Source organism: Eriocheir sinensis, chromosome 26, assembly GCF_024679095.1.
Source record: "Eriocheir sinensis breed Jianghai 21 chromosome 26, ASM2467909v1, whole genome shotgun sequence".
Classification (NCBI taxonomy): Eukaryota; Metazoa; Arthropoda; class Malacostraca; order Decapoda; family Varunidae; genus Eriocheir; species Eriocheir sinensis.
The window spans coordinates 1,002,999-1,023,537 of record NC_066534.1 but is presented as its reverse complement, the minus strand read 5'-3'; the positions used below and the strand labels follow the sequence as shown (position 1 = coordinate 1,023,537).

Sequence of the window (20,539 nt, the reverse complement as noted above, 5' to 3'; positions counted from 1 at the left end):
AGTCGGCGCAACATCTGTGGTCATATGCCGGAGAGAGACAGAAGGGGAAGGAATTATAGGAGAAGGGAACAGCTGGAAAGTTTTGTTTAGTGGGTGCAACATCTGTGGTCATATGCCAGAGAGAGACAGAAGGGGAAGGAATTATAGAAGGGAACAGTTGGAAAGTCTGGTTTAGTTGGCGCAACATCTGTGGTCATATGCCAGGGAGACAGAAGGGGAAGGAATTATAGAAGGGAAAAAGTTGGAAAGTTTGGTTTAGTCGGCGCAACATCTGTGGTCATATGCCGGAGAGAGACAGAAGGGGAAGGAATTATAGAAGGGAACAGTTGGAAAGTCTGGTTTAGTCGGCGCAACATCTGTGGTCATATGCCAGAGACAGAAGGGGAAGGAATTATAGGAGAAGGGAAAAAGTTGGAAAGTTTGGTTTAGTCGGCGCAACATCTGTGGTCATATGCCAGAGAGACAGAAGGGGAAGGAATTATAGGAGAAGGGAAAAGTTGGAAAGTTTGGTTTAGTCGGCGCAACATCTGTGGTCATATGCCAGAGAGAGACAGAAGGGGAAGGAATTATAGGAGAAGGGAAAAAGTTGTAAAGTTTGGTTTAGTGGGCACAACATCTGTGGACATATGCTGGAGAGAGACAGAAGGGGAAGGAATTAGCCTATAGGAGGAGGGAAAAAGTTGGAAAGTTTGGTTTAGTGGGCGCAACATCTGTGGTCATATGCCGGAGAGAGACAGAAGGGGAAGGAATTATAGGAGAAGGGAACAGTTGGAAAGTTTGGTTTAGTGGGCGCAACATCTGTGGTCATATGCCGGAGAGAGACAGAAGGGGAAAAGTTGGAAAGTTTGGTTTAATCAGCGCAACATCTGTGGTCATATGCCAGAGAGAGACAGAAGGGGAAGGAATTATAGGAGAAGGGAAAAAGTTGGAAAGTTTGGTTTAGTCGGCGCAACATGTGGTCATATGCCAGAGAGAGACAGAAGGGGAAGGAATTATAGGAGAAGGGAAAAAGTTGTAAAGTTTGGTTTCTTGGGCGCAACATCTGTGGTCATATGTCGAGAGAGACAGAAGGGAAGGAATTATAGGAGAAGGGAACAGTTGGAAAGTTTGGTTTAGTGGGCAACATCTGTGGTCATATGCCGAGAGAGACAGAAGGGAAAGAATTATAGGAGACTGGAAAAAGTTGGAAAGTTTGGTTTAGTGGGCGCAACATCTGTGGTCATATGCCGGAGAGAGACAGAAGGGGAAGGAATTATAGAAGGGAAAAAGTTGTAAAGTTTGGTTTAGTGGGCACAACATCTGTGGTCATATGCTGGAGAGAGACAGAAGGGGAAGGAATTATAGGAGAAGGGAAAAAGTTGGAAAGTTTGGTTTAGTGGGCGCAACATCTGTGGTTACATGCCGGAGAGAGACAGAAGGAGAAGGAATTATAGGAGAAGGGAAAAAGTTGGAAAGTTTGGTTTAGTGGGTGCAACATCTGTGGTTACATGCTGGAGAGAGACAGAAGGGGAAGGAATTATAGGAGAAGGGAACAGACCCCAGGAGACAGGACACAACCCCGGATACCTGGTACCCATTCACTGGGTGGACAGGGGCATAGGGTATCGGAAAAGCCGCCCAAATTTTCCACTCCGCCGGGAATTGAACCAGGCTCTCTCGGTGGAGTGGTGGTGTGAGGTGAGTGTATAACCACTGCACCACGAAGCCCCCGAAGACATATACAAAGGAGAGAAGGGAGCCACACAGATCAATCAATCACTGGGGGCATATGCTGGGGGTGTCATCTAGCTCACCCTATGATATCGAACCCAGAGGACCCCTTCCCATCCTACATACCTCATGACACAACCTAGTGAGAGAAAAGCTTCACCAACAGTAGTGGCACAAGTTCGGCACTCACACTTGAAACACATTCCTGGCCCTCTTAGCCACGGAGCTGGCGGCCTTCAAGGGGAACAGCTTCTTCAGGTCCTCTGCCACTCGGCCTTGTGCCTCACGTACTCTCTCGGGTGGCTGCAAGATCTCCTGACAAAGAGAATTAAGAGAATCAACACCTCACAATGATCCTGCTGTATTATGCATCTTAGGGGATACATAAGACTGCATGGTGACCAAACCAATTAAGTTGTTATCAGCAGGTCAAGGAAAGAGCCACCTTAACCCTCTCACGCATGATGACGTGTTTCCCGTCATCAAGGGTAAAAGGTCTTGGCGTATGATGACGTGAAACGCGTCATAAAAGTTTAAAAAAATTGATTGAAAATTAAGTTTTTGGTGAAAGTGCGTCAAATTTGGAGCGTCATTTGTTAGGATAAGTTTCTTAATGGTAACACATGGCAACCTTTCTAAGGAGCGTAGATGAGGAGCTTTGAGCGATTTTTATTTGTTAGGCTACTCTGACGGGAGAGGAAAAAAAGTTTTCTTGGTGTAACTCAGGAACTAATAGGCGTATGAGGATTTTGAGGATACCATAAGAATCCTCACTAAATTCCGCTTCAAAACATTTATTCAGCTAAAAAAGTTGGCCCACAAAATTTTGAGCTAGCGAGTGGGGAAGAGTTGGTACTTAGGATTTATTGTCTACAATACTCTATACAGAGACTTGAAACAAGTCTGTATTCTTTATATTGATATTTTCCTTTATTTTCATTTGCACATGTTCTAGTGCAAGTCTTTATGAAGCCATTGATACCAAACTTATTGGGGCACGATATATCTGTGAGGGTAAAATACAACCGGCAATGTAGAGTATTGCGGCGGCAAAAAAAGGCCGGTCGGGCCTGAGGGTGAGTGGAACAGAAACTTATTGGAAACTTACAGTGCACGAGAGGGTTAACCCTTTCATTGCTAAACACTCACAGCGAGCGTTAGGTGTATTTGCTGGTGGTGCTAAACGCTCGCTGCGAGCTCCAGCTGCACTCAAATCTCCCGCGTATGAGTGTTTCAGCACTAATTCTCACAACACAGGATTGCCAATTGAGTGTGTTCTTCACTAAATTTGGTGGAAAATCATATCAGCTGAGCGCGGAAAATCTACGGACGAGCAACTGGTGGATGTTCTTGCCCAATATTGCTGCATTTTTGCATAGCTTCACCTATCACATGACTGATATTTTGACCAAATAGTTGTAAATTTAGCAGTTGTCAATACTGCCCTGCCAGCACCCCATCATCAAGAGATCTACAGTAGTTGCCTTACGGCTGGCCGTCGCGCACGTATAAATGTACGTCTTCACAGGCAACACCCCCTGAACGTGCCTGTACTCTCGCAGGAGAGGTTTACATTACCGAATCGTATAGATCTTGGCCTCCTCTTTCCAATGGTGTTTTTGTTTTGTAACCGAGATGAATAGTTTTTGAGATACAGCGGTTAAAAGAGATCCCCTTCCCCTGCTGGGGTGCCCGAGCGCGCCTGAGGGGATAGTCTCGTTGCGAGCGCTTAGCAATGAAAGGGTTAAAACCTAATTTGCTCAAAATGATAAAATAGCAGGTCGCCCCTTGTATGAGACTACAAGAGACTAATTGAGTAACCTTAGAGAAAAACCTGAATATTGGGAGGGTAAGCAGACTTCTGGGAGTATACTTAAGCCAGTATTTCACAGGGATGCTTTTGGTGCAGCGTGCCCTCGTCAATAGCGTTCCGCAATTGAGCTACGATGCCAACCAGAGCAAAATAGCCCACTCAGTCAACAAGCGTTCCCCACGGGAGGACTCCAGCATAGACAGAGGGGGTACTAGAACGGGTAGGCTGGAGTTATTTTCTGCTGCACAGGTAGACCGACGCGCGTCTCACTCTACCCTGATTGGCTGGCTGGTTCAACTGCTCCTCCCACCTCAGTGATGTTGGTCTCTCCTCGCCTCTCCTCTCCTCTCCGGCCTCTCCTCTCTCTCTCCACTTTATTGTACTACTTTGAATTTTTATAAGTAGCTTCATAGATTGTTTATTTATAGTAGTTTATAGCTCTCTCTCTCTCTCTCTCTCTCTCTCTCTCTCTCTCTCTCTCCACTTTATTGTACTACTTTGAATTTTTATAAGTAGCTTCATAGATTGTTTATTTATAGTAGTTTATAGATAGCTCTCGCTCGATCTCGCTTTCTCTCCTCTCCTCTCTTCTCTTCTCTTCTCTTCTCTCTCTCTCTCTCTCTCTCTCTCTCTCTCTCTCTCCTACGAGTAGTTATAAGTAGGGAGGGACCTTGCATATATTGTATTTATCCCTAGTTAGGTTCTGATAAGTCTTTTGCAATCCACTGTTGTCGCTCCACAATACTACTTGTGAGCACTTGCAATTCATTCACCTTCTGCTTTCTCTGTCTTTAAAACTGTTAACCATTACATTTAAATCTCCAGCCGTATTTGTATCAACTGAGCAACTCTCAAATTCATCTCATTCATCGGGAGGGAGGGAGGAAGGCTGAGGTGTGAGTTTAATGTAAATGCCTTTTTGTTTTCGGTCTAAGATTAACTATACTGAAACAATATGACTGACTGAAATTAATCAACATCTATTTCTACTTGAAAGTATAGGTATACGGTCCCTGAAAGTCAAGACAAAGATTGCCCAATGCCCATCAAACGTGGCATCCTCGTGTGATTAGTGCATGTCATGTTTGCACAGCAGCTGCGCGAAAGTCACCTCCCGAAGGTCTGGGTCCCGAGCAAAATCGTTCCCGTGAAATACCGGCTTTAGAGGCCACTGAGTCTGGGCCTGTGCACTTAAATTCTGCCGCCATGTTGCCTCTCTTTCTATCTTCTATTGCAATTTTCACGCTGACTGCTCTTTTGAACTTGCTAACTGCATGCCTCCCCCCCTCCCGCGGCCTCACCTCACACGACTTTCTACTCATGCTCATCCCTATACTGTCCAAACCCCTTATGCAAGAGTTAACCAGCATCTTCACTCTTTCATCCCTATACTGTCCAAACCCCTTATGCAAGAGTTAACCAGCATCTTCACTCTTTCATCCCTATACTGTCCAAACCCCTTATGCAAGAGTTAACCAGCATCTTCACTCTTTCATCTCTATACTGTCCAAACCGCTTATGCAAGAGTTATCCAGCTTCTTCACTCTTTCATCCCTATACTGTCCAAACCCCTTATGCAAGAGTTAACCAGCATCTTCACTCTTTCATCCCTATACTGTCCAAATCCCTTATGCAAGAGTTAACCAGCATCTTCACTCTTTCATCCCTATACTGTCCAAACCCCTTATGCAAGAGTTAACCAGCATCTTCACTCTTTCATCCCTATACTGTCCAAACCCCTTATGCAAGAGTTAACCAGCACCTTCACTCTTTCATCCCTGTACTGTCCAAACCCCTTATGAAAGAGTTAACCAGCATCTTCACTCTTTCATCCCTATACTGTCCAAACCCCTTATGCAAGAGTTAACCAGCATCTTCACTCTTTCATCTCTATACTGTCCAAACCCCTTATGCAAGAGTTAACCAGCATCTTCACTCTTTCATCCCTATACTGTCCAAATCCCTTATGCAAGAGTTAACCAGCATCTTCACTCTTTCATCCCTATACTGTCCAAACCCCTTATGCAAGAGTTAACCAGCATCTTCACTCTTTCATCCCTATACTGTCCAAACCCCTTATGCAAGAGTTAACCAGCACCTTCACTCTTTCATCCCTGTACTGTCCAAACCCCTTATGCAAGAGTTAACCAGCATCTTCACTCTTTCATCCCTATACTGTCCAAACCCCTTATGCAAGAGTTAACCAGCATCTTCACTCTTTCATCCCTATACTGTCCAAACCCCTTATGCAAGAGTTAACCAGCATCTTCACTCTTTCATCCCTATACTGTCCAAACACCTTATGCAAGAGTTAACCAGCATCTTCACTCTTTCATCCCTATACTGTCCAAACCCTTATGCAAGAGTTAACCAGCATCTTCACTCTTTCATCCCTTTACTGTCCAAACCCCTTATGCAAGACTTAACCAGCATCTTCACTCTTTCATCCCTATACTGTCCAAACCCTTATGCAAGAGTTAACCAGCATCTTCACTCTTTCATCCCTATACTGTCCAAACCCCTTATGGAAGAGTTAACCAGCATCTTCACTCTTTCATCCCTATACTGTCCAAACCCCTTATGCAAGAGTTAACCACTATCTTCACTCTTTCATCCCTATACTGTCCAAACCCCTTATGCAAGAGTTAACCAGCATCTTCACTCTTTCATCCCTGTACTGTCCAAACCCCTTATGCAAGAGTTAACCAGCATCTTCACTCTTTCATCCCTATACTGTCCAAACACCTTATGCAAGAGTTAACCAGCATCTTCACTCTTTCATCCCTATACTATCCAGATCCCTTATGCAAGAGTTAACCAGCATCTTCACTTTTTCATCCCTATACTGTCCAAACCCCTTATGCAAGAGTTAACCAGCATCTTCACTCTTTCATCCCTATACTGTCCAAATCCCTTATGCAAGAGTTAACCAGCATCTTCACTCTTTCATCCCTATACTGTCCAGACCCCTTATGCAAGAGTTAGCCAGCATCTTCACTCTTTCATCCCTATACTGTTGACCCCTTATCCAAGAGTTAACCAGCATCTTCACTCTTTCATCCCTATACTGTCCAACCCTTATGCAAGAGTTAACCAGCATCTTCACTCTTTCATCCCTATACTGTCCAAACCCTTATGCAAGACTTAACCAGCACCTTCACTTCTTTCATCCCTATACATTAGTTACGTTCCTAAACCTTCTACGTGATGAGCAATTCAGATCTTTCATTTTTTCATCCCTATACTTGTCTAAACCCCTTACGCCTGAAAGTTAACCAGCACCTCACACTCTTTTCATCCCTCAGCTGGTACACTTAACAATTTCCTTTCATCTGTATCTCTGCTTTACGATTTCTGAACTTTCTAAGAGTGAGGGCACAGGACACCCTCCAATTGACCTTCTTTCTCGGCCATTTCAGTTTTTTCCTTGGACGTTTTTTGTATGTAGCGTAGTAGGTGGCTTATTGTTTCTTTTATGTGCCCTTGAGCTGTTCCTAGTTAAACACACACACACACACACACACACACACCTAAAATAAACACAATGTTGGCCACACACACACACACACACACACACACACACACACACACATTTCTCTTTTTCTGGCCACCTATTCATATTTCTTTCATTATTGTTTTCTTTTTTTACGCTTTTGCATTGCCTCTGTTGTAAAAAAAATAAATAAATAAATAAAAATCAGAGAGTGGCTCACCAGGCATGTGTGGGTGCAGGCCCTGTATCCTCCTTGCTGGCCTGGGGTTGAGGCACGCCGCGTCAAGATGCTGTAGTAATGCCGCAGACGTGGGTCCGTGCACTCTGGGGTCAACTCCTTCGTTTTCATCGCTTCGCCTTAGAGTGAACATATTGGGCCTATATATATATTATGGATTTCAGAAAATATACAACCTGGCAACACGGTGTACTGGGGGGGAATTTATGGATTTCTTACCATTTTTTATCTATTTATTTATTTTTTATAGCCAAGGAGACGGTTCAAGGCGAACAAGGGTGGTTTTATATCATCACCTTCATAAATAAAAGCCTTTTTTTTTTTTTTACAGCTAAGGAGGACGGTTCATGGACAATGTGAAACAAACAGCTGTGGTTTTTGCATATCACCTTCGTAAACAAAGCCTTTTTTTTTTTTTACAGTCAAAGGAGATTTGGTTGGTTCAAGGGCGTAAACAAAGGTGGTTTTGCATATCATCACCTTCGTGAAACAAAAAGTTTTTTTTTTTTTTTTTACAGCTAAGGAGAGTCAGTTCAGAGCGCTTAAACAAGGTGGTTTTGCATATCACCTTCATAAACAAAGTTTTTTTTTTTTTTTTACAGCTAAGGAGTCGGTCTCAAGAAGCGTAAACAAAGGTGGTTTTGCATATCATCACCTTCAGTAAACAAAGCTTTTTTTTTTTTTACAGCTAAGGAGTCCGTTCAAGGCGTAAAACAAGGGTGGTTTTGCATATCATCACCTTCGTGAAACAAAGCCTTTTTTTTTTTTTTACAGCTAAGGAGTCAGTTCAAGCGCGTAAACAAGGTGGTTTATATCATCGCCTTCGTAAACAAAAGCCTTTTTTTTTACAATGAGAGTCGTTCAGGGCGTAAACAGGAATTGGTTTTGCATATCATCAGCCACGTAAATAAAACCTTTTTTTTTTACAGCTAAAGGTCAGTTCAAGGCGTGCATATCACCTTCGTAAACAAAGCCTTTTTTTTTTACAGCTAAGGTCGGACAAGAAGTAAGCAAGACGTTTACATATATCATCACATACGTAAATAAAGCCTTTTTTTTTTACAGCTAAGGTCAGTTCAAAGTAAACAAGGTGGTTTTGCATATCATCACCTTCGTAAACAAAGCCTTTTTTTTTTTTTACACAGCTATGAGTCAGTTCAGGGCGTGCTATAAAACAAAGGTGGTTTTATCATCACCTTAGTAAACAAAAGCCTTTTTTTTACAGCTAAGAATCAGTTCAAAGAAGTAACAAAATTGGTTGCATATCATCACCTTAAGAACAAAAGCCTTTTTTTTTTTAAGCTAAGGAGTCAGTTCAAGGGCGTAAACAAGGGTGGTTTTGCATATCATCACCTTCAGAACAAAGCCTTTTTTTTTTTTACAGCTATGAGAGCGGTTCAAGGGCGTAAGAAAAATAAAAATAAAATAAATAAATAAATAAATAAAAAAAACCCGCAACTTACTGCTCCTTGAATAGAGGTCAAAGGTAGGCTAAAAAGAGAGGTCAATTTCGAGATTATCGCCATTACTCATGGCATAGTGTTGACTGCTTTCCGACGCGTAACTATATTGCCAAGAAACATTAGCAATTAACTACAGCCGTCCTCAAATAGTATGGTTTCAATAGTTCGGTTTTGGTTTATGTGGATTTTCATAGACGATTTTTGGGTGATTTTGAAATTTTCCGACAAGCAGGAAATTTAAAATCATAACCTGACTGCGGGTTTCCCAAGAAGACCTCACCAAGCTACAGGAATGGAACAAAGTGGCTGCTACAATTCAGTGAGGAAAAATGTAAAGTCTGCACCATGGGAGAGTTTATCCAGCACACCAATACCACATGGGAAACACTCCACTATCACCACAGAGGCAGAGAAAGACCTGGGAGTGGCATGTTACCAGGCTACCAGTGAAGGGATATCCAGCACACCAATACCACATGGGAAACACTCCACTATCACCACAGAGGCAGAGAAAGACCTGGGAGTGTATGTTGCAGGCTACCACTGAAGGGATATCCAGCACACCAATACCACATGGGAAACACTCCACTATCCACCACAGAGGCAGAGAAAGACCTGGGAGTGTATGTTACCAGGCTACCAGTGAAGGGATATCCAGCACACCAATACCACATGGGAAACACTCCACTATCCACCACAGAGGCAGAGAAAGACCTGGGAGTGTATGTTACCAGGCTACCAGTGAAGGGATATCCAGCACACCAATACCACATGGGAAACACTCCACTATCCACCACAGAGGCAGAGAAAGACCTGGGAGTGTATGTTACCAGGCTACCAGTGAAGGGATATCCAGCACACCAATACCACATGGGAAACACTCCACTATCCACCACAGAGGCAGAGAAGAACCTGGGACTATATGTGACCAGGCTACCAGTGAAAGTCGAATCTGTGCCAATTGCGGGGGCGGGTTAAAAAGATCTGAAAATATTTATAAAACCTAAACAAAACTATTTGAGAAACGACTCTATCTTAACAATAAGTACAAATTAATCCTGTTACTGGGGCCCAGGAGATAGTTTTTGGGTCGGAAATGGGTAAATATTAGAGGCTGTGTACGGTTATTTGGCAACGTTGCTTAGGCTTGCCATCTATACTGAAACAAAGGGCCAGTTCGACAGTCCAACACCGAGGGTCGTATTATGAGACATTTCGCCGCCCAAGAACACATGTTTAACAAGGCTTTCGTAGGAGTTGAGGGCATTTCTAGGGGTAGCTTTATGACCCTGGTGGTAGTTTAACCCTTCTTCTGTACTGTGAACCTAAGAAACACGTATTTGACAAGGCTTTCGTAGGAGTTGAGGGCATTTCTAGGGGTAGCTTTATGACCCTGGTGGTAGTTTAACCCTTCTTCTGTACTGTGAACCTAAGAAACACGTATTTGACAAGGCTTTCGTAGGAGTTGAGGGCATTTCTAGGGGTAGCTTTATGACCCTGGTGGTAGTTTAACCCTTCTTCTGTACTGTGAACCTAAGGAAACACACATTTGACAAGGCTTTCGCAGGAGTTGTGGGCATTTCCAGGGGTAGTTTTATGACCCTGGTGGTAGTTTAACCCTTCTTCTGTACTGTGAACCTAAGGAAACACACATTTGACAAGGCTTTCAGAGGGAGTTGTGGGCATTTAGGGGTAGTTTATGATGACCCTGGTAGTTTAACCCTTCCTCTGTACCATGAACCTAAGGACACATTTGACAAGGCTGCAGAGCTTTCCAGTATTTTATGACCTTAGCGGTAGTTTCCATCCTTCCTCTGTACCATGAACCTAAGAAACACACATTTTGACAAGGCTTTACGTAGGAGTTGTGGGCATTCCAGGGGGTGTTTATGACCTGGTGGTGGTGTGACCCTTCCTCTGAACCTGAACCTAGAAACACACATTTGACAAGGCTTTCAGAGGAGTTGTGGGCATTTCAGGGGTAGTTTATGACCCTGTTGGTAGTTTCATCCTTCCTCTGTACCCTGAGCATAAAAAACACTCATTAGAACCTATTTGATCCCCCTTTGACCTTAGATATAGCTGATGTGAGAAGGCAAAGAGTCTTGTAATACCAGCCTGAGTGATTGTAAGCGCCCGAACCAAACTCTATTCTCCTCAATGATCTGGTATATCCACTCAAAACCAGGTACTAATAAAGAGATTTCCTGATGTGTGCTTTCCTAAATTTCTCCTTTCTATTGCCCAGTTTTACAGTCCAATAGAGCAAGTTTGTAAGCTCCCCAACCAAGCGCAGAATCCGATGAAAATTCCTTGTAGCTTCAGGTCTATATTACAAGACAAATTCGCTTCTCATGTCACCAATTTCTAGAGGTCAAAGAAGGGGTCAGTCAGATTCTTATGAGTGTTTCTTCAGCTTCATGGTACAGAGGAAGGGTCACACTACCACCAGGGTCATAAAACTACTCCTGGCAATGCTCACAACTCCTATGAAAGCCTTGTCAAATATGTGTTTCTTCAGGTTCATGGTACAGAGGAAGGGTCCACTACCACTAGGGTCAAAACTACTCCTGGAAATGCTCACAACTCTACAAGCCTTGTCAAATATGTTTCTTCAGGTTCATGGTACAGAGGAAGGTCACACTACCACCAGGGTCAAAACTACTCCTGGAAATGCTCACAACTCCTGGTTTAAAGCCTTGTCAAATAGGTGTTTCTTCAGGTTCACGGTACAGAGGAAGGGTCACACTACACCAGGGTCAAAAAACTCCTGGAAATGCCCACAACTCTAAGCCTTGGCAAATAGGTGTTTCTTCAGGTTCACGGTACAGAGGAAGGTCACACTACCACCAGGTCAAAAACTACTCCTGAAATGCCCTGGCCTCCTACAAATAGGTGTTTCTTGGACGAGGAATGTCTTATAATACGACCCTTAGTGTTTGGCGTTAATATAAAAGGAGGAGTTAACTTTAGGAACTACACAGAATTTATTTTATCAGTATAGTATTGAGTGGAAATAGCCGATCATTGTGGAGAATATACTTTGGTTTGGGCGCTTAAAGTGACTCGGTTTTGGATTGTCGAACTGGCCATATATCAACGCCAAACAAGGAATTTTTGTCGTATTTTGTCCTTGGTTGGGGAGCTCACAAACTTCTTGTACTGGACTGTAAAACTGGCCCAAAGTCACTTACTCCCCGGCCTGCGACAGGGTCATGGCATCTATGAGGCTGTCGATGGCATCCTTCTCTTCCTCCTTGAGCTTCGCCATCCTGCTCTGGAGAGATGGGAAGGCCAGGGACACAACCTCCATGCTATAGGGAAGCTGGATCCACAGGAGACACTCGCCGTCCTTGGTAACCTCGGGGAACAGCGCGCCCATCTTGGGGTTGTAGTTCTTGCTGTAGACTCTCCTAGTGATGGCCACCATGTCCAGCTCCGCCAGGGCATGGATCAGCGCCGACAACGCCCGGGCTGCCGGCTCGTCACCGCCCCGTGCCATCACCGCCAGCACCTGGTTGCCTGTCCTGAGGTGGTGGCGCACTCGACTCGCCTCGGTGAACCCCATAACACTCATGCTGCGAGGGCTATTGGAGCAGTACATCCTGGACATGTCTCCGTAGGAGCACGGGACGAGGGTGGTGCCGTAGCAGTAGCCGCTAATGACCTCCTCCTTCGGCACCTCCGTCTGTCTCTCGTCCATGAGGTGATACGAACCCTCCTTGCTGATCCCCTGCGTCCGGTCATCCCTGTAAAACTTCTTCCAGCTTGGGATGGGGGCTTGCTGCACCATGATCCGGCCTGTAATAGGGATCTTGAACGCAGCGCCGATGTCTAGGGTCGTGTTCCAGCAGGCAGTGGTCTTGTTGCTCTTCTCAAAGTACATGAGCTGGGCCATGGCGTTGTCAAAGGAGCACACGAGCCCGTCACACAGCGCAGCCATCTCCGCTTCCCCTGCCATCTGCACCACAGTCTTAGCCTTGCCGTTCCAGTTCAGCGGCTGCGTCTTTGGGGGTTTGCTGTGACCCTCGCCGCCATTAGAAGACCCAGGCTGGTGCTCGTCCTGATCCTCCTCATCGAAGTCCTCAGAAAACTCTGGCCCGATGGCGACCAGCTGTGTTTCGCTGTCCTTGAGTTCCTGTTCCACCTCCTTGTAGCGGGACTTGCTGAACTCACTGCTGAAGTCCGTAAACAGCAATATCTTCCGCTTCTCCAGCTTGAGCCCGCTGTGTGGACTGTGGAGAGGTTGATTTGTATTAGTACAACTCAATTTTTTATTATCATTTTTTCAACAAAGGAGACAGCTCAAGGGCACAGAAAAAGGAAAACTATTGAAAAAAAAAAAAAAAAAAAAGCCCGCTACTCGCTGCTCCTACATAAAAGAATGGTCGATTTTGAGTTAAAAAAATATTAGTAAGTAATGTTGCAAATAGCTGTTTAATTAATACAAAGTCTGCTAATTTTCTCGGTGGTGGACAGCTTCGAGGCTGTTTAATAATCATAATCAGTAATCTCGTAAACTAACAAAACAGCTATTTGTGACATTACTAATATTTTCAACGTATAATCGACTATAATTGACGGTATTTGTTATTGCTGCCTGCATGTTATTGACACTGATGACCGTTCACAATGCGTAGGCTACCATACAGTACACTTTTAAAACGTAAATATATGAAACACTCCGGCTAAATTTCGTTGCCTCATTCCTAGGTAGTATGACATGTTTAGTTAGTGCAGTCGGGTGTGATATCCAGCCCTTTATATTTTGTTTGTGACTCTTCCCTCTGATAAGGTGGTGCGGCACTGTTGCCAGATTATCGTACTCAGAGCATTGTGTTTACCTGTTTCTGATCCTTAACTATTGCAAAGAAGCAGAGATAACTAACCATTTTAACGTTCAGTATGTGTGAAGGCAGTTATTGTGGTCGAGGAGGCTGGTTTTGGGGTTGGAAATCGGCAAACGTTAACCCCTTCAACACGAGGACGCGTATACTGCGTCCTTGCGTGCCCCGTACCATATCCAAAGATGCCCAAACTGCGTCCTGGCGAGCTTAAGGCCAAAAGTTTTTCACTCGACTCCTCAATCGTTTTTCTCTCCTCCTGCGCACGATTCTGCACCAAACTTAAAGATTTTTTTACACAGTAAGGATGACATTATTATGTGATACCGCTGCGTTTTGCTTTCAAATGTGTGAAATAGTTTTCTCCAAAAAATAATAAATCAGGTTTTTTACCTACATTAGAAAAACTGTAATTTCATGTTAACTATATAACAAAGTTATTTCCTTTACGTTAAGAGAAAGAAGACACCCTAATGTACTAATCTGTTAATTCAAAATTGCATGTCATTAATAATAAACATATTATAAAAAATCAAAACTAGTTATTTTCTTTTTCAAAAAATTAGGGGTCTAAAAATTGCTCGGTAAAAACTATTCGTTTTAGAGACATTTTAAGTAACATATTTTTAGGCATTTTCATTACGATTATTTTGCAACAAAGAAAATTAAGGTCGGTTGATTACAAGCCAAGAAATTAAATTTTAAATGTTAAAAAAAAAAAGATTCCGAGGAAAACGCATTTTTGTATCATACTTTGATGAATGCAATATTTAGGAACACAATTCTACAAACAGGGGTTCTTTACTTTATTATGCTATGTTGTGTTTGCTTGCAGTGGTCAGGTCCTTTCCTAGGTCAACTTCACTCCAAAGGGGTGACCTGTACCATTGTGTAATACCATTATCCTACACTCACATAACAAAGGGGTGACCTGTACCATTGTGTAACACCAGCATCCTACACTCACATAACAAAGGGGTGACCTGTACCATTGTGTAATACCATCATCCTACACTCACATAACAAAGGGGTGACCTGTACCATTGTGTAACACCATCATCCTACACTCACATAACAAAGGGGTGACCTGTACCATTGTGTAACACCACCATCCTACACTCACATAACAAAGGGGTGACCTGTACCATTGTGTAACACCATCATCCTACACTCACATAACAAAGGGGTGACCTGTACCATTGTGTAACACCATCATCCTACACTCACATAACAAAGGGGTGACCTGTACCACTGTGTAACACCATCATCCTACACTCACATAACAAAGGGGTGACCTGTACCATTGTGTAACACCATCATCCTACACTCACATAACAAAGGGGTGACCTGTACCATTGTGTAACACCACCATCCTACACTCACATAACAAAGGGGTGACCTGTACCATTGTGTAACACCATCATCCTACACTCACATAACAAAGGGGTGACCTGTACCATTGTGTAACACCATCATCCTACACTCACATAACAAAGGGGTGACCTGTACCATTGTGTAACACCATCATCCTACACTCACATAACAAAGGGGTGACCTATACCATTGTGTAACACCATCATCCTACACTCACAGAACAAAGGGGTGACCTGTACCATTGTGTAACACCAGCATCCTACACTCACTGCATTTAGCACTCACATAACAATCAAAGTACTTGGCCTTGATGTAATTCACCACTTCACCGCCACAGAGTCACACTTGATCATGCTAAGCAACTGTTTCGGTCTATGAACAGACATTATCACGAGTCTGTTATCCTCCTCGTCTTTATCCTTCGCCTCCCTGAGCTCTGCAGGTATTAGGCTATGTCTGAGTTCCGCGGCAGTCACATCTCTCTCGACAACAGGCTGGGGAGTGAGGGCGGGAGCAGTACCAGCAGCGTGAGGTGCTTGTGGTCGGGCAGGCGGCTGGGATATAGTACGTTCTTTTGTATCTTGCCAGTAACTTTTCCACCTTCCCGTAGCTCTTTTACTCAGTTCAACATGCCTTCTGCTTTTTCTGCCCATTGTTGAGCTTCAACACAGCACTGCAGGCCGTAAACTGTCTCCGATTGAGGAAAAGGGCAAGAGAAAGGCTGTACGTACAGTCACGTACGAGGCTATGGAGGTTCTGAGTCGTGTTGCCGGGGCCCGGGACGACGCGGGCTGAGTACCGACAACCAAAAGTCTCGTACACTTGTTTAGGAAGAAAGAATATTCCATTTTATGCGTGAAAACGCATAAAAACTAACAAGAAAGACATGAGTAGGGAGAGGGGCGTGGCTTAGCAGACCCACGTGCTACGAGACCTTTAAATTTTAAAGGGAAAGAACAGGGTTTTAGGCCTGGCAACGTATTTATAATCTCCGCACTGCTACAACTGATTCATGTGATTTTTTTTTTCTTATTATTTTTTCATCCAAGATTGAAAACTTTCCCCCTTGAGCTAATATACGAATTATCTTATCTTTATATTCATGCTTACATCTCAAAATTATCAGTTAATTTATGTTTCTTTATGTGCACCATTTAATTCTGCATGTTTTCATATATAATACATGATGATTGTGTTGAGTTTATGGCTGAAAACTTGTTATATTCAATAGCGACATTTGAAATTTGGCGCGCACGGCAATCTCGGATATGGCGCAGGGCGGTTTTGGCCCGTCGCTGCTACCGGGTTAAAGGCGGAGTACAGCAACCTGGCAAAGTTGTGGTGAGGAAATCAAACCACATAAGCAAGCAAACAAACCATCCACACACACTTCCCTTCAAGCCACTGAATAGGAGAGCTTGGCCACCTTGATCACCGGCATAATTTTGTCATCGAAAAGGTAAAGTTTGGGGCATACACTGTAGCAGCGCATGGCCTTGGCGCTCATCTCCGTAACATTGGCCCTTGAGCCTGTGGTGGGAGGAAGCCCATTACCCCGGGACACAGGACCAGCGTGACATCCAGGTTACCACAGTTTACCTTCCCCAGGTTTCCCCAGGTACCCATTTATCCACCAGCCCCAGAGGGAGAATGAACAGCCGGGTGAGCTGCACGCCGACTGCCCGGGCCGGGATTCAAACCTGGGCCCGCGGAGTGGAAGCCAGGCACGCTGACCACTAGACTACGGAGGCGTATATGTCACCGAAAGAGCCATGTGAAATTCAAACTGATGCTAATAGAGTGGTGTTTTCTTTGTGCTCTAGGTTAGAAAGTTTGGTTTAGTGGGCGCAACATCTGTGGTAATATGCCGGAGAGAGACAGAAGGGGAAGGAATTATAGAAGGGAACAGTTGGAAAGTTTTGTTTAGTGGGCACAACATCTGTGGTCATATGCCGGAGAGAGACAGAAGGGGAAGGAATTATAGGAGAAGGGAACAGTTGGAAAGTTTGGTTTAGTGGGCGCAACATCTGTGGTCATATGCCGGAGAGAGACAGAAGGGGAAGGAATTATAGGAGAAGGGAACAGTTGGAAAGTTTGGTTTAGTGGACGCAACATCTGTGGTCATATGCCGGAGAGAGACAGAAGGGGAAGGAATTATAGGAGAAGGGAACAGTTGGAAAGTTTGGTTTAGTGGTCTCAACATCTGTGGTCATATGCCGGAGAGAGACAGAAGGGGAAAGAATTATAGGAGAAGGGAACAGTTGGAAAGTTTGGTTTAGTGGGCGCAACATCTGTGGTCATATGCCGGAGAGAGACAGAAGGGGAAGGAATTACAGGAGAAGGGAACAGTTGGAAAGTTTGGTTTAGTGGACGCAACATCTGTGGTCATATGCCGGAGAGAGACAGAAGGGGAAGGAATTATAGGAGAAGGGAACAGTTGGAAAGTTTGGTTTAGTGGGCGCAACATCTGTGGTCATATGCCGGAGAGAGACAGAAGGGGAAGGAATTATAGGAGAAGGGAACAGACCCCAGGAGACGGGACACAACCCCCGATTAATACCTGGTACCCATTCACTGCTGGGTGGACAGGGGCGCAGGGTATCGGAAAAGCCACCCAAATTTTTCCACTCCGCCCGGGAATCGAACCCGGGCTCTCTCGGTTGTGAGCCGAGTGTGCTAACCACTGCACCACGAAGCCCCCTATGTACTTTGGGTACTTCCGGATCCTGAACTCACCTAGAGCACACCCACACCAACAGGCGGGGTAGGCGGTGGCTGAGTGGTAGCGTGCTGGGCCCACATTCACCACGTGATGGATGACGTGGGTTCGAATCCCCACGCTACCACCTGGGATTTTTCAGTCACCGCCGAGTGGCTTAAAACTACCCACAAGCTGTCCTGAAGACCACCCATCAACCCGGACTCTAGAGGAAACCGTCCAAGTGAATCAAGAAGAAGTTCCGGGGGGCAGCATGAGCCAAGAGAAGATGGCGCCACTATAAACACTTGCCTGCGCCATGATGGGCTGGGGCCGAACACCATCCAGGCCCCTCAAGCAAGCCTACTGGTGCTAGGAAATCCCCGATATACGAAAGCTCGATGTACGAAAATTCGGATATACGAAAGTGAAAAATATAGGACAATTTTCGGTTCACGAAAGACATGCTTCGCATATACGAAAAGTACGACAGTTTCCGCGCCCACTGTTTCGTACCCGATGTCTATATCGGTCGCCGCGCGCCGTCAACAGCCTCACGCACACTCGCTCACTCGTGTTTTTTATCTGCCTCCATCATGGCTCCCAAGCGCCCAGTCACTTCATCCTCCTCTGAGCAGCCTCCAAAGAAAAAGCAGCACAAGATCCTGACCCTTGAGAAGAAGCTAGAGATCATCAAACGCCATGAGGAAGGCCAGGGTGTCAGTGACATCGGGCGCGCCATGGGTCTTGCACCTTCCACGGTGGGGACAGTGACAAAGAAAAAGGCCATTTACAAGAAGATGGTGACAACTGCTGCAGAATTTCCTTCAGCCTGCAGGATCACCAGAGTCAGGAGCGTCAGACTGGAGAAGATGGAGCAGTTGCTGGTGGCCTGGATAGACGACTGCAGTGCAAAGAAAATACCTATTTCGCTTGCTCTGATTCAGGAACGGGCACGCGCCCTGTGGGGAAGCATGCAGCCTGAGGACGAGGAGGCAGTGGACGACCCGGACCAGCCCGGACCTTCGTCAGGTTCGCCAGTCAGTCCAAGGGAGCTGGAGGAGTTTAAGGCCAGTCGAGGGTGGTTTGACCGCTTTCGCAAGAGGGCCGGTCTCAGCAACGTACGGCTTCAGGGAGAGGCCGCCAGCGCTGATAAAGAGGCTGCTGAAGCCTTCCCTGCCCAGTTCTTGAAGGTGATTGAGGATGGTGACTTCTCCCCAAAGCAAGTGTTCAACATTGATGAAACTGGCCTCTACTGGAAGAAGATGCCGGCAAGGTGAGTACCAAAAATTGAGCTTCACTGTTATTTTAGTTATTTTTTGTCTTGAAACGTATTATGAAAAAAATAGTGGTGTTGCTGCGTCCGTTGTGTTAAAATTTAACAAAAATCAGCAGTGGAGTTGTCGTGGCTTTCTGTATGGTTTAGTATTTATTGTTTGCCTATTAAAACAGTGTTTCCCAACCTGGTGGGCGCACCCTCTTACGGGCCCGTAGGAGTATGTTTCAGAGGGGGGACGGGGACATCGTGAATGCAGTCATTACCTAATGGGGGCTCTTGTGCTGAAAAGGTTGGAAATCCCTGTTTTAAAATTATATGTACAGTGGTGTTGCATCCATCATATTAGGACTTACCTAAAATACAGTGGTGTTCCCGTGACTTTCGCTATTGTTTAGTACATGTATTTATTGTTTGTCTTTAAAATTATTTAAAAATATATGTACCACAGTGGTGTTGCCGTGACTCTCTGTATTGTTTGCTTATTGTTTGTTTATTGTGGTCAAGGCTGGCCGAGATAGCAACCTCGAAACACTAGCAGTGAGCTTCAACTTTCCCTCCCATCAATGAATGCTTCGAGCGAAGCTCACTGCTAGTGTTTCGGGGTTACTATCTCGGCCAGTCTTGGCAACAGTGGGTGGACCGGCGGGAGTGTTGCCAGCTGTACAGTGATGTTCCTGTTACATTCTGTATTGTTTAGTATTTACACGTATTGTTTGTCTATAAAATTATTTAAAGAATATATGTACAGTGGTGTTACCGTGACTTTGTGTTTTGTTCTTATTGTACGCTTGTCTTTAAAATTACTTGAAAATATATAAGTTGAGTCTCCAGCAATAATGGCGCGACAATCGTGCGATCAGCTGATCAGCAGAATGGAATGTGGCACCGTCACACCCATTTAAAGCCTCTCTGCTTCGTTCCCATTCATTAGCCTACCCTTCACTCCCCTTACATCACACCATCGCACCGCTCGTAATCACGTTATCACACCCAGGCCTGCATAGTCCCATTGTCTGAATCAAATGTCCAACCGTGCGATCAGCTGATCAGCAGAATGGAATGTGGCACCGCCGCACCCCTTTAAACCCTCGCTGCTTCGTTCCCATTCATTCGCCTACCCTCCACTTCCCCCTACATCACATCGATCATTGCTCCACTCGTAATCACGATATCACACCCAGGTCTGCATAGTCCCATTGTCTGAATCAAATGCCAGTCGCACTTCCATCATCCTGTTATGATGTTAAAAATGTCTTTCAAATAACAACTAAAAAGTACTACAGTTAGTATTACCAGGACTACAGATACAAATTATTATTCCGTGGCAGAAACGATTGCTCAAGTTTGTGGAATATCTATCACTCGTCAATTAAGGTGAAACGAGCCGTTTAACAAACACACACACACACACACTCCATGTCCCCACTATCCCATCTGACGAGACTGCAAAATAGAGACAGTAGTCCCATTATTTATCCTTACTCAAAAGATATGCATTATTTCCTACGGTAGTATTGCAAGGTGAAAGAAGTGTGATTGAGAAAATGTGAGTGGAGGGATAGGCGAATGAATGGGAACAAGGGAGGGTGGGTTGAGACGGGTGCTGTGGTGCCACACACGTACGTAC

The 20,539-nt window shown here is 44.7% G+C and overlaps 2 protein-coding genes and 1 long non-coding RNA gene across 3 annotated transcripts in view; 1 reads left to right on the top strand and 2 right to left on the bottom strand.

Annotated features, from left to right (window-relative positions):
- LOC127003880 (X-ray repair cross-complementing protein 5-like) overlaps window positions 1-20,539 on the bottom strand; it is a 44,463-nt gene that overhangs the window by 10,122 nt on the left and 13,802 nt on the right. The window contains exons 6-7 of the mRNA XM_050870986.1: window positions 11,910-12,952; window positions 1,901-2,054 (exon numbers count right to left, since the gene is read on the bottom strand). Coding sequence (XP_050726943.1) covers window positions 1,901-2,054; window positions 11,910-12,952 — 1,197 coding nt within the window. The remainder of the gene's footprint in view (window positions 1-1,900; window positions 2,055-11,909; window positions 12,953-20,539) is intronic.
- On the top strand, window positions 680-18,963 carry LOC127003671 (tigger transposable element-derived protein 1-like). The gene is made up of 2 exons (XM_050870592.1): window positions 680-835; window positions 17,176-18,963. The coding sequence occupies exon 2, from the start codon at window positions 18,098-18,100 to the stop codon at window positions 18,911-18,913; it is 816 nt and encodes a 271-aa protein (XP_050726549.1). The 5' UTR covers window positions 680-835; window positions 17,176-18,097; the 3' UTR covers window positions 18,914-18,963.
- Window positions 14,612-17,176, bottom strand: LOC127003674 (uncharacterized). The gene is made up of 2 exons (XR_007757316.1): window positions 15,169-17,176; window positions 14,612-15,116 (listed from the first exon to the last, which is right to left on the bottom strand). It is a non-coding gene; the product is annotated as an uncharacterized LOC127003674 (long non-coding RNA).

Excerpts from the sequence above, each read along its gene's own strand:
- LOC127003671 (XM_050870592.1), top strand. The coding sequence starts at position 18,098 with ATGCTTCGCATATACGAAAAGTACGACAGTTTCCGCGCCCACTGTTTC.